This window comes from Oryctolagus cuniculus, chromosome 12, assembly GCF_964237555.1.
Source record: "Oryctolagus cuniculus chromosome 12, mOryCun1.1, whole genome shotgun sequence".
In the NCBI taxonomy this organism is placed as follows: domain Eukaryota; kingdom Metazoa; phylum Chordata; class Mammalia; order Lagomorpha; family Leporidae; genus Oryctolagus; species Oryctolagus cuniculus.
In genome coordinates, this window is record NC_091443.1 from 79,977,742 (window position 1) to 79,992,106 (window position 14,365).

Consider the following 14,365-nt stretch of genomic DNA (forward strand, 5'->3'; position numbering starts at 1 on the left):
TTTTCTATATATACAGAAGATCAGTTTAGTATACATTAAGTAAAGATTTCAACAGTTTGCACCCACATAGAAACACAAAGTGAAAAATACTGTTTGAGTACTCGTTATAGCATTAAATCTCAATGTACAGCACATTAAGGACAGAGATCCTACATGAGGAGTAAGTGCACAGTGACTCCTGTTGTTGACTTTACAAATTGACACTCCTGTTTATGGCATCAGTAATCTCCCTATGCTCCAGTCATGAGTTTCCAAAGCTATGGAAGCCTTTTGAGTGAAACCAGGTTTTTTCTACTAAGCCAATAACCATGTTTTTAATATATCTTTCTTCTGGCAATGCTATGATCTGATAGTAGTGTACATGTTTATTTTTTAAAAGCTTATTTATTTATTTATTCATTTAGTTGAAAAGCAGAGTAGGGAGAGAGTTCAAATGAGCAATCTGCCATCTATTGGTTCATTCTCCAAATGGCTACAACAGCCATGGATGGGCAAACTGAATCCAGGAGCAAGGAAATCTATCTAGGTCTCCCACATGGATGATAGGGACTCAAGCATGTGAGTCATCTGCCACCTTCCCAGGCACATTAGCATGGAGCTGAATTGGAAGTGAAGTAGCTGGAAATCGAACTGGCACTCTTATATGGGATGTGGGCATTACAAACAGTGGCTTAACCTTCTACACCACAATACCCAACCCAGTGTGGCAGACTCATAATGTTGGATAATTTGCCCAAGATCACCTATCAGGATTTGAACTCAGGATAGCTTGCTCCAAAAACCCATGCTGTCTCCAGTATATTACTGTTTTCTGTAGATGCTCGTTCTATTTTCAGAAATAATGAGAGAGTTCTTTCTTATTTTTCATTTTGATTATTTCATGCCTCTATTATTTAGGCTTTATTATGACTATTATTAGACATCTTTAAAGAAATAACTCACTGGTTAAATTTTACTCATGAAATGTTATCTGTCTTTGCCTTATTGCTTAAGCAGACAGACATCCCCAATCTCAGTTCTTTGTTACTCCTCAAACCTTTAACATTAGGGGATCAAAAATCATTTTCATTCTGAAAGGGGCCAAATGTTAACTATTTCATACTTTATAGACCATCCATTCTTTGTTGCAACTATTCAGCTCCCCCATTGCAGCATGAAAACCACAATGTTCCCAGAAAACTATTTTCAACAGACCCAATTTGATCTACAGGCTGTGCTTTTTGGCCCCTAACATATATACTTTAAGAATGTGTATGCCAGGGAGTGGTGTAATACACACTGTTACGGGTTCTCCTCTCATGCATTTGCTTCTGTGTGTACGGTGACCAGCTTGATATGTGCCTCCCACAAGAGAAAATGCAGATAAAGTAGTAGGTATAGCAGATGCCCACAAGCATGCTACCAATGAAAGTCAGTTTGGCATTGAGCAGGAAACATCCTTTGGAAAGACCAGTGATGTTTAAAGGAAAACTTAAATGTACATGACCCCTGACTTCAAACATATGGTAATAATATGTTCCATGTAGTATACAGTGAGCCATATTCTGATCATACCACTTGAGGAATGTTGAGTGTTCCTATCATGGGCAAAATAAAAGAAAGAACAAAATGCAAAACAGATGTACCAATGGAAATTTCAGTATGACATTTACAGGAGAGTTAATGATTCCTAGGTTATGCTTCTTGCACACCAATAGAACATTATTGGGCAGTCTATATATAGCTCATGGATTATTACATAGAGAAAACACACATTTGTGTTGTTTGCATTTATATTGATCATTTTTCTCCCTTTTATCATTTCTTCTGGAGATTACTATTTAAAAAAGGGAACTGTTTCTCCTGTATATCTGGTAATCATACTTTTTCTCCCAATCTGCTAGTCTTTGTATACGTTGGGATTTGTGCATTAAATGCTAAATGTTCACATTGATATCACTTAGTCTTTTCGTGTATACAGCAGATTGTCTCATGATTGAAATCCTCTTTGCCACACTTTTCTCCTTTATAAAGAAATATATCTGCTCGGTTCATAGAAGAATTTACCTTTAAGGGAATCTGAAATAATTTGTGTTCTTAATTAAGAATATTTCTGGAAGATGTCATGACCTTTGGTTGGTTCCTCACATTGATTGTTTTATGTGTGCTCCAGCATAGTTCAATAATCTCTAAAGAAACTGAAAAATCAAATGAAAAGGAAAAGATAGTATAGCAAAACTTAGGAGATGTGGTCAAAGCCATGATGAGATAGAAATTTAATGTTTAAATGCCTACATTTAAAAAGTAAGCTCTAGGGCTCGGGCCTAGTTGAGGCCCAGCGAATGCTGGCACTTGAGGAAGTGATCACTGAGAGCTCAGGTTCATATGCTGTCTTACTTTTCCCCTTCTACTCCCCTAGTCTCCCCTCCAATTCTCTTCTTAGATAAATTAATAAATTCTAAAATAGTGAGCTCTCAGATCAGTAACCTAACTTCATAGCTCAAGAGAACTACAATAAAGGACAAGCTAAATCAAGAACCAGCAGAAGAAAGGAAATAATAAAGATGAGAACAGAAATAAAGTAGATAATAAAAGGCAGTAAAGAGAAACCGCAAAATCAAAGCTTGATCCTCTGAAAAGGTCAACAAAATTGACAAACTTTCAGCTAGATTGACAAAGAGAGCAGAGACTCAAATTATGAAAATCACAAATGAAAATGAGGGACACTGTTACTTACAATTGACACTCTTAGGATGTCAGTAATCACCCGAGACCCTTGTCACGAGCTGCCAAGGCTATGGAAGCCTCTTGAGTCCACAAATTCCGACCTTATTTAGACAAGGCCATAATCAAAGTAGAAGTTCTCTCTTTCCTTCAGAGAAAGGTACCTCCTTCTTTGATGGCCCCTTCTTTCCACTGAATTCTCACTCACAGAGATCTTTCATTTAGGTTTGTTGTTTTTTTGTTTGTTTGTTTGCCACAGTGTCTTGGCTTTCCATGCCTGAAATGCTCTCATGGGCTTTTTAGCCAGATCCGAATGCCTTAAGGGTTGATTCTGAGGCCAGAGTGCTGTTTAGGGCATTTGTCATTCTATGAGTCAGCTGTGTGGCCTGCCTCCCACGTTGGATCATTTTCTCCTTTTTTATTTTATCTATTATTATTAGCAGATGCTGATAAAGGATTAATAACCAGAATCTACAAAGAAATCCAGAAACTCCACCATTCTGTCAGTTGCCTCTTCACTTTCCTGACTATTTATTTTGCAGTACAGAAGCTTCTCAATTTGATGTAATCCCAGTTGTTAATTTTGGCTTTGGCTGCCTGTGCCTCTGTGGTCTTTTCCAAGAAGTCTTTGCCTGTGCCAATATCTTGCAGGGTTTCTCCAGTATTCTCTAGTAATTTGATGGTGTTAGGTCATAGATTTAGATCTTTAATCCATGTTGACTGGATTTTTGTGTAAGGTAAGGGTCTTGCCTCACACTGCCGCGTGTGGAAATCCAGTTTTCCTAGCACCATTTGTTGAATGGACTGTTTTTGCTCCAGGAATTGGTTTTAGCTCCTTGATAAAATATAAGTTGGTTCTAGATGTTTGGATTGATTTCTGGTGTTTCTATTTTGTTCCATTGGTCTATCCATCTGTTTTTGTACCAGTACCATGCTGTTTTGATTATAACTGCCCTGTAGTATGTCTTGAAATCTGGTATTTTGATGCCTCCAGGTCTGTTTTTGTTGTAGAAGATTGCTTTAGCTATTCAAGGTCTCCTTTGCCTCCATATGAATTTCAGCATCATTTTTTTGTAATTCTCATCATAGCGATCTTTGACATCCTTGGTTAAGTTTATTCCAAGGTATTTGATTATTTTGTGGCTATTGTGAATGGGATTGATCTTAGAAGTTCTTTCGCAGCTGTGGCATTGCCTTTGTATACAAAGGCTGTTGATTTTTGTGTATTAATTTTATATTCTGCTGCTTTAACAAACTCTTCTATGAGTTCGAATAGTCTCTTAGTGGAGTCCTTTGGATCCCCTAAATAAAGAATCATATCGTCTGCAAATAGGGATAGTTTGAGTTCTTCCTTCCCAATTTGTATCCCTTTGATTTCTTTTTCTTGTCTAATGGCTCTGGCTAAAACTTCTAGTACTATATGGAATAGCAATGGTGAGAGTGGGCATCCCCGTCTGGTACCGGATCTCAGTGGGAATGCTTCCGACTTTTCCCCATTCACTATGATGCTGGCCATGGGTTTGTCATAAATTACCTTGATTGTGTTGAGGAATGTTCCTTCTATACCCAGTTTGCTTGGAGTTTTCATCATGAAAGGGTGTTGTATTTTTTTTTTTTATTTGACAATAGAGTTAGAAAGTGAGGGAGAGAGACAGAGAGAAAGGTCTTCCTTCCGTTGGTTCACCCCCTAAATGGCTGCTATGGCCGGAGCTATGCCGATCTGAAGCCAGGAGCCAGGTACTTCTTCCTGGTCTCCCACACGGGTGCAGGGGCGCAAGCACTTGGGCCATCCTCCACAAGTGAGCCACAGCGCTGGCTCCAGGGTGTTGTATTTATCAAATGCTTTCTCTGCATCTATTGAAATAATAATATGGTTTTTCTTCAGCAGTTTGTTAATGTGGTGTATCACATTGATTGATGTGCAAATGTTGAACCATCCAGGCATACCAGGGATAAATCCCACTTGGTCTGTGATCTTTCTGATGTGTTGTTGGATTCTGTTGGCTAGAATTTTATTGAGGATTTTTGTGTCTATGTTCATCAGGGAAATTGGTCTGTAATTTTCTTTCTCTGCTGCATCTTTGTCAGGCTTAGGAATTAAGGTAATGCTGGCTTCATAGAAAGAATTTGGGAGGATTTCCTCTCTTTCAATTGTTTTGAATAGTTTGAGAATAATTGGAGTTAGTTCTTCTTTACATGTCTGGTAGAATTCAGCAGTGAATCCATCCTGTCCTGGGCTTTTCTTTGTTGGGAGGGACTTCATTACTAATTCAGTTTATGACTTGGTTATGGGTCTGTTTAGGTTTTCTATCTCTTAATAATTTAACTTAGGTATATTGTATGTGTCAAGGGATCTATACATTTGCTTCTAAAAAGCTTTTTATTTCTCTTGATTTCTTCTATGACCCACTGTTCATTCAGGAGCATGTTGTTCAGTCTCCATGTATTTGCATATGCTTTGGAGATTCCTGAGTTGCTGATTTATAGCTTCATTCCGTTGTGGTTTGAGAAGATGCTGGTATGATTTTGATTTTTTTGAATTTGCTGAAACTTGCTTTATGGCCTAGTATGTGGTCAATCCTAGAGAAAGTATCATGCAGTGCTGAGAAGAATGTGTATTTTACAGCTATAGGATGAAAAGTTCTGTTAGATCCATTTGGTCTATAGTATTAATTAAATCTTCTGTTTCCTTATTGATTTTCTGTGGAGTATTGAAGTCCCACAATACTATTGTATTGGAGCCTAAGTCTCCCTTTAAATCCCTTAACATATCTTTTAAATAGCCAGGTGCCCTGTAATTAGGTGCATATATATTTTAACAGTTACATTTTCCTGTTGAATTGATCCCTTAATCATTATATAGTACCCTTCTTATTCTAACAATTTTTTGTATTAAAGTCTGTTTTGTCTGATATTAAGATGGCTATGCCAGCTCTTTTTTGGTTTCTGTTGGCATGGAATATCTTTTTCTAACCTTTCACTTTCGGTCTGCATGCACCTTTGTTGGCATGGTTTGTTTCTTGTAAGCAACGAATAGATGGGTTTTGTTTTTTAATCCATTCAGCAAATCAGTGCCTTTTAACTGGAGAGTTGAAGCCATTTATATTCAGTGTGACTATTGATAAGTAATGACTTTGCCCTGCCATTTTTCCAAAGATCTTCCTAATTTATACTTTGAACTTCCTTTGATCTTTTATTGTGAGATTTTCTTTTACCTTCTTTTATATTGATGACCCTGTTTCTGTGTTTCTGTGTGTAACACATCTTTAAACATCTTTTGCAGGGCTGTATGTGTGGTGACAAATTCTTTGAATTTCTTTTTGCTATGCAAGGTCTTTATTTCACCTTCATTCACAAATGAGAACTTTACAGAGTATAATATTCTGGGATGACAGTTTTTTTCTCTTAGGACTTGGGCTGTATTTTGCATTTCTCTCCTAGCCTGCAGGGTTTCTGATGAAAAGTCTGCTGTGAGTCTAATTGGAGATCCTCTGAGAGTAATCTGGCATTTCTCTCTTGTAATTTTAGAATCTTCTCTTTATGTTTCACTGTGGTGAGTTTGATTACAGTGTGTCACAGTGAGGATCTTTTCTGGTCATGTTTATTGGGAGTTCTGTGTGCTTCCTGTACTCAGATGTCTCTTTCTTTCTCCAAACCCCCAAAGTTTTCTGCTACTATTTCACTAAAAAAGCCTTCTAATCCTTTCTCCCTCTCCATGCCTTCAGGAACTCCTAGAACCCGAATGTTGTTTTTTTTGTTTTTGTTTTTGTTTTTTTTTTATATAGTATCCTGTAGATTCCCAACAGTGTCTTAACTTTCTAATTTCTTCTTCTTGTCTTTGGTTTGACTGTATACTTTCCTGTGCTCTACGTCTGATATTCTCTCTTCTGCCTCACTAATTCTATAACTTTTTTTTATATTTTTATTTTTATTTTTTTTGACAGGCAGAGTTAGACAGTGAGAGAGAGACAGAGAGAAAGGTCTTCCTTTTTCCGTTGGTTCACCCCCCCAAGCGGCCACTACAGCTGGAGCATTGCGGCCAGTGCACTGGGCCCATCTGAAGCCAGGAGCTGGGTGCTTCCTCCTGGTCTCTCATGCGGGTTACAGGGCCCAAGGATCTGTGCCATCCTCCACTGCCTTCCCGGGCCACAGCAGAGAGCTGGCCTGGAAGAGGAACAACTGGGACAAAATCTGGCACCCTGACCGGGACTAGAACTCGGAGTGCTGGTGCCACAGGCAGAAGATTAGCCTAGTGAGCAGCAGCGCCGGCCACTGATTCTATAACTTTTAAAATTTAAAAAAAAAAAAAAAGTGTTCTGAACCAGATTCTGGTGCTGGTTGTACAACATGAATGCATTAAATGCTACTGATTGAAAACGTTTAAATATATAATTTAAGTTAGGTGAATTCTATCTCAATTTTTTTAAGTTGAAACATCAAAGACAAATCATTGAAATCAGAAGGGTGATAGTATTTGACTACTAGAATGGATATAGGGACTAGTCTCCTGTGGTTACTGTTCCAGTTTTGTGCCAATCTTTCTGACCAGAGCTAGGGATGATTTCTCACTGTAGGGCCCCTGCATCACATATTGGAGTGCCCAGTTTGAGTCCCAGCTATTGTGCACTTCCAGTGTAGGTTCCTACTAATGCATATGGGAGGCAGCATATGATGGCCCAAGTATTCAGGTTAATGTCATCTCTGTGGGAGACCCTAATGGAGTTTTCAGTCCTTGCTTCAGCCTGGCCCAGCCCTGGCTGTTATGGGAACCTACTGATGAAAGTTTATCTCTCTGTTTCTCTCACTTACTCTGTCACTTTGCCTTTGAAATAAATACATAAATCTTTTATGTAACAAATTAAGTATTATAATGATGGGTAGGGATATTAAATGTATGGTAGGAGTTGGTGTATGTACCAGAGGGATCTCAGTGCTTTTCACATGAGAGCATACCTTCAGTTGTTTTTATCACTCTGTCCCTTGGAGATCTTCTATCCCTCCCTTTTCTTGCAAAGCTACATGATCCTTTTCATCTCAGAAACCAGAAATTTTAGAGCTAAACTCCACCAAACTGCTTCATTTGCTTTTGTAGTATGGCCACTGGGTTAATAAGTGAAGGCTGTTAAATTACTGGGTTTCAGTGAAGCACTAGACAAAGTCCCATGATACCATTTTGTAATATCTGTCAGGACACTGTGCTGCTCATTCTGACATGTCATTCTGATGAGTTTCTTCTAATCAGATTGTTGATCCCTACTGGTTGCCCAGACCCAGAATCTGAAAAAGAGAAAATGCTGATTGTTATAGAAAAAATATAAAAAGGTGAATTTTATCAGAGGCAAATGTTAAATTTGCCTTTGAGACTAAAAAGCGCAAACTAAGCATGTACAACCTTGGAGGGACGTTAGCAGCACATGCAGCAAAATGAAGAGCTGCAAGGACTGACTCACTCTCTCTCTCTCTCTCTCACTCTCTCTCTTTCTGCCTTTCAAATAAATAAATCTTTAAAAAAATTTTAAAGAAAATTTTTTAAAATGAAGAACTGAAAGAGGTGAAGTTTCTTAACCTCTCAGTATGAGCTAACACAAAAATGGATTGTTTAAAAATAGTGATGAAAACTACTGTGTACTAATCAGGCTACATGTGGGATATTGTCTTCTTTATATTTTACAAGGGACTTCAACAAACTAAAAATAAATCCTGGGGACAGTATCAGGGATGGTGAATAAGACAACTCAAGGTCATGTCATGACACAGAAATGAAGAAAATAGAAGTGGCTAGTCTTAAAAATATTGGTACTCAAACAGTAAAAGATAAAAGAAAGCAAAAAGAACAAAATCAGCTTCCTTTTGTGATTATGAAAACATTCAAGCAAAAACAAGGTAGCTAATTTTCAGAAATATTCTTAATGATTAAAGAGTACAGCCACACAATTAATAAGTATCTTTCAACTCTTAAGATTACATAGATCTATGTAATTATTTAAAAAGCAAGCAGTAGGGGCCAGTGTTGTGACACATCAGGTAATGCCACTGCCAGTGACACTAATATTTCATTATGGGCTTTGAGCCTGGGCAGCTCCACTTCCAATCCAGCTCCCTGCTAATGCACCTGGGAAAGCAGCAGAAAATGGCCTGAGTTCTTGTACCCTGCACCCATGTGGGAGACCTAGATGAAACTCCTGCCTAGCTCCTAGCTTCGGCCTGGCCCAGCCCTGGCTGTTATAGCCATTTAAGAAGTGAACCAGCAGATGGAAGATCTCTTTCTCTCTTTCCCTCCCTTTCTAATTCCTCCATTGAAATAAATAAAATAAATCTTTTTTTAAAAAAAGAAAATGAGAGTAGGGAGATAACAGAAAATATAGGCCAAAACCAGTGGTCTGTTTGAATTTAGAAATACTTACTGGTTGCTTCCTACATTTAAACACTATGAATAATTTAAAAATAATGAAATTTTGAGATATAGTTCACTGTTAGCATTTAGGTAACTTGTTTTCTTGACCTTGTTTTATAGTCTAGTCTCCTGAGACAAGATCTAGGACTTGGAAGCCCAGCACAGCTATCTTCTTCAGGAAAACCTGGGACACCATACTACTCATTCTCAGCCACAAGTTCCAGGAGAAGGCCACTCCATGACTCTGCAGCACTTGGTGAGTGTATCCCACAGCAAATCCCATCCCACAGTTTTGCTTTGTTTTTTTCTCCCTTAATAGATACTTCTAGATGTGCTTTTAATTACAAGAGATTTGATTTCTTGGGTAACATATTGATATCAGGACTTACTTGCATAAAAATAATATTGCAAGTTGAACTTCCCTAATCTGAAATCTTAAATGGCCCAGATTTTGAAGTTTTCTGAGTGCTAACATGATGCCACAAGTGGAAAATTCCACACCTGACTCCATGTGTGACAGGTCAGTCAAAGCAAAGCCTCAATAAAAATATTGTATAAAATTACCTTCAAGCTATGTGTTTAAGACATATGTGAAACATAAGTAAGTTTCATGTTTAATCTTGAGTTCCATCCCCAAGATATCTCATTATATGGGGCCGGCATTGTGATGTAGCAGATGAAGCTGTCACTTGAGATGCCCACATCCCATATGGGTGCCAATTCCTGTCTCAGCTGCTCCACTTCTGATCCATCTCCCTGCTGCTGGCCTGGGAAAAGCAGCAGAATATGGCCCAAGTGCTTGGGCCCCTGCCACCCACATGGGAGCTCCTGGCTTCAGCCTGGTCCAACACTCACCATTGTGGCCCCCTGGGGAGTAAACCAGCAAATGAAAGATTCTCTCTCTCTCTCTCTCTCAGTCTTTCAAAATAAATGTATCTTTTCTTTAAAAATAAAAGAAATCAGGCCGGCGCTGTGGCTCACTAGGCTAATCCTCTGCCTGCAGCGCCGGCACCCCTAGTTGTAGTCCCGGTTGGGGCACCAGATTCTGTCCCAGTTCCTCCTCTTCCAGTCCAGCTCTCTGCTGTGGCCCAGGAAGGCAGTGGAGTATGGCCCAAGTCCTTGGGCCCTGCACCTGCATAGGAGACCAAGACTAAGCACCTGGTTCCTGGCTTCGGATCGGCGCAGAGCACTGGCCATAGCAGCCATTTGGGCGGTGAACCAATGGAAGGAAGACCTTTCTCTCTGTCTCTCTCTCTCTCACTAACTCTGCCTGTCAATAAATAAATAAACAAATAAATAAATAAAAAACCTGTACTTCTTTATAAGTAAAAATATATCATATAAAATGTATGTATCATACAAAATCAAAAATGCAAATTCTGAAATTATTCTGGTCTCAGGCATTTCGGATAAGGATACTAAATTTGTATCCATTAGATATTTATAAATGAAATTATAAAAATTCTAACTTCAGGGGCTAGTGCTGTGGCATAGTAGGTTTAAGTCTCTGCCTGTGGCACCAGCATCCCATATGGGTGCCAGTTCAAGTCCTGGCTGCTCCACTTCTGATACCAGCTCCCTGCTAATGGCCTGGGAAAGCAGTGGAAGATGGCCCAAAAGCTTGGGCCCCTTCACCTGCTTTGGAGACCCTAACGAAGCCCCTGAAGAAGCTCCTGGCTCGTGGCTTCGGATCGGCCTAGCTCTGGCCATTGCAGCCATTTTGGAAGTGAACCAGCAGATGGAAGAACTCTGTCTCTCCCTCTCTGTATATAACTCTGCCTCTCAAATAAATAATAAATAAATCTTTAAAAAGTTAAAATTAAAAAAATCGAACTTTTATGAGTTATCATAACTTTTGTTAAAGTTTTGGCCAGGGTAATTTTAGGTAGCTGTTCAGTTTCTAAGCCATATGTTTGAAAAGCTTCAAACAACCAATTTATTATTCTTGTTTGATACTCCAAAAAGAGAAATTAGTGAAAGAGACTCATTTTTCTTCTCATAATTAAAACTCCATGATCTAATATTAGCACCTTCTTTTAACTCGGATTAAGCAGTTTACAAAGTGCTTTTATATACATTCTCATCTAATCAGTTCAGTATCCTACTACTCAGTAGATATAATCTTAGATTTAATATAAAAACTAAGGCTCAAAAATGGACACATTCATAGAGCTACCAGGTGGCTTGCCCAGAGTAAAATTTAACATTTTTCTGATTCCATTTTCAATGTTTTTTTTTAAAGATTTATTTATTTATCTGAAAGTCAGAGTTACACAGAGAGAGGAGAGGCAGAGAGAGAGAGAGGTCTTCCATCCACTGGTTCACTCCCCAGATGGCCACAACGGCCAGAGCTGCGCCAATCCGAAGCCAGGAGGCAGGAGGTTCTTCCGGGTCTCCCACGTGGGTGCAGGGGCCCAAGCACTTGGCCATCTTCTACTGCTTCCCCAGGCCATAGCAGAGAGCTAGATTGGAAGAAGAGCAGCCGAGACTAGAACTGGCGCCCATATGGGATGCCGGCACTTCAGGCCAGGGCTTTAACCTGCTGCACCACAGCACTGGCCCCCCATGTTCAATGTTTTAATTACTTCTGCTTTTCTACTTGTTAAAAATTGAGGTAAAATTAAAATATATTTAACACATATGAAAATGTAAAATCAGTGGCATAAAGAACATCTACATTGTTTTGCAGCTGTCACCCATATTGTGCTCCAAAGCATCACCTCCAAAGGAAACCCTGTATATAATAATCATTTAACCTTCTTTTTTTTTAAGTTTCCCTCTTTTATGTCTTATTGTCTTATACGTGACCTAACCAGGCTAGTTTTTGTGTTGCCACTTTGAACAAGCTTCAGGTGTCTTCTGATGCCTTATCCGATCTATGTTTAAGTGGCAGAATTTTTTGTGATTCCTACTAAAGATCCTTTATTCAAGAAAATAAAAATTGCAAAGCTTCTTTACGTTAGATGTAGACCAGCTTATAAAATAAACATAGTCCACCAGAAAGTGTGTCTCAGTTATTCATTGCACACATGTTTGCGGACTGCCCCCGATATGTCTGTGTTCTGTTAAACCTACCTCTTGGTGAAGTACTCCTAGCCATTGGGTCTAGGATGTGCCTGAGATATGCATCAAAGAGCACAGTGAGGGATCGTCATATTCAGCAGAGAGAACTCTGAATGACTGTACCCACTTGTCAGTGTTGCGGAAGATAGAGCATGTGTACTGTTAAAGCAACCATGATGATTTAGACCAGTGCACTTTTCCTTATTAAAGAAGTGATAAATTGTAAAAAACACTTCTCCATTTCTGTTCTTGTTTCCTGCCCAATGAGCCAAAGAAGATAGGGACATTCATTTGGCTCTAAATATGGCGGTGTCACTCTGGAAAAATATCTTGTTAGTATGCTGTTTGAGCACATTCTGTGACAAACAGCACTGTTACAAACCAATATACCATTTCTAAAATTTCAAAGGCAAATATTAGCTACTAAAGTACCTAGGAAACAGGGGGGCTAGATTTCATAAAATCCAGATTTAAATTTCAGATTTTCTTTAAATTAAAACTTAAATGTCCTTCATTTTCATTTTAATTTTCATTACTTTGATACTCTTGTCTCCTCTTTGCTAGTTATGTTGCAAAGGTTGCCATGTTAACCTCAGTTACCAAGAAGGAACCAAGACCAAGAGAAGTGGGGATATGGGGTGATTCTCGTGATGTTCAAAGAGGACACCCATCCCTTGTGTTAAAATCATTTATTGGATTAGTATTGTATTTCTCATCATTAATTCTCAATCTTAGCCATTCTTTCTTTCACTTCTTGTAAGTTAAAAAGACTTTAAAAATCATATACACCAGGGTCCAGTGCCGTGGCATAGTAAGTTAAGCTGCCACCTGCAGTGCCAGCATCCCATATGGGAACCGGTTCACGTCCCTGCCACTTCCGATCCATATCCTTGCTGATGCGCCTGGGAAAGCAGAGGAAGATGGCCCAAGTCCTTAGGCCTCTGAACCCACAGGGGAGACCGGAAGAAGCTCCTGTTTCCTGGTTCCTTCAGTCTGGGCCAGCTCTGGTCATTGCAGCCATTTGGGAAGTGAACCAGCAGATGAAAGATCTCGATCTTTCTCTTTCTTTCTCTTTCTCTTTCTCTTTCTCTTTCTCTTTCTCTTTCTCTTTCTCTTTCTCTTTCTCTTTCTCTTTCTCTTGCTCCTCTCCCCTCTCCCCCCTCCCCCTCTCCCCCTCTCCCCCTCTCTCCCTCTTTCCCTCTCTCTTCTCTCTCTCTCTCTCTCTCTCTCTCTCTCTGTGTGTGTGTCTCTGTAACTCTGCTTTTCAAATAAATAAATCTTTTTTTAAAAAATCTTATTACACCATCCCTACCATCTTCCCAAACTATTTGAACCCTTTAGAAAATCAACGTTCTGCACACAGTATCTAATTATCCAAAACTAATGATAATTTTGCCTCACATTTTTATATAAACCTAAGAATAATGGCCAAAATTTATTACGCATCATGCTCTACTAAGCGCTTATAACTTAATACATGAAATACAAAAAGAGGTGTTACCCTTTTTTACATATGAGGTGATGAAAGCTCAGAGTGGTTAAGTAATTTGCTGCAGCTCACACAGCTACTGTGTGATGGAGCTGAAATTTGAATCCAGCCATCTTATTCTCTTAACTGTTACAATTTGCACATTCCTGAAACTGAACTAGGCTTCTGATTTTAATTCAAACATTTGTGGGTAATTATATAGTGTTAGCTAATGACGATATTAAAAAATTTTTTTTCAGTTCTCGTGGCAGGGAGAAACTGGTAGTAACTGAATAGAAGCTAAGTAACAACATCTCCTACCAGTATTGACCTCAAAATAGAGCTATAGTCATCAGACTAACAGGAGCAATTGAGTTGACTGTCTTGATAGATGCAGTGTGGCTTTTTCTCGGGCAGTGCTTTATCAATTGAGAGAGGAGTTGGGCTCTAGAACAGCCTCACAAAGGATTTGCATTTAAGTTCTACAAATATAGAGTTTGCCAGATGTCGTTTATCTTTGGTACGTCTGTTTTAAGGAAATACAGGATGCCTCTTGGGGTAGGGATATAGCTGCTAATGAATGCTTTTTCCCCTTTTTATCAAATAAAGTTTTCCACATGTTACTTTTAAAGTTGCTTTTTTAGCTTTGCAGTCTCCTGGTTTATTCACTGTAGAGAATTTAAATGAATTTCATTCTTTCTAAAACTGAATGTTTTGCCAAGTGGTATCATTTATGG

At 38.9% G+C, this 14,365-nt stretch overlaps 1 protein-coding gene across 9 annotated transcripts in view; it reads left to right on the plus strand.

The window, feature by feature from the left end:
* Positions 1-14,365, plus strand: part of TCF12 (transcription factor 12) — a 402,065-nt gene that overhangs the window by 291,303 nt on the left and 96,397 nt on the right. For all 9 annotated transcript variants that reach the window (XM_070054250.1, XM_070054251.1, XM_051821974.2 and 6 more), the window contains one exon: positions 9,218-9,353. In XM_070054250.1, the coding sequence (XP_069910351.1) occupies positions 9,218-9,353 (136 nt within the window). The remainder of the gene's footprint in view (positions 1-9,217; positions 9,354-14,365) is intronic.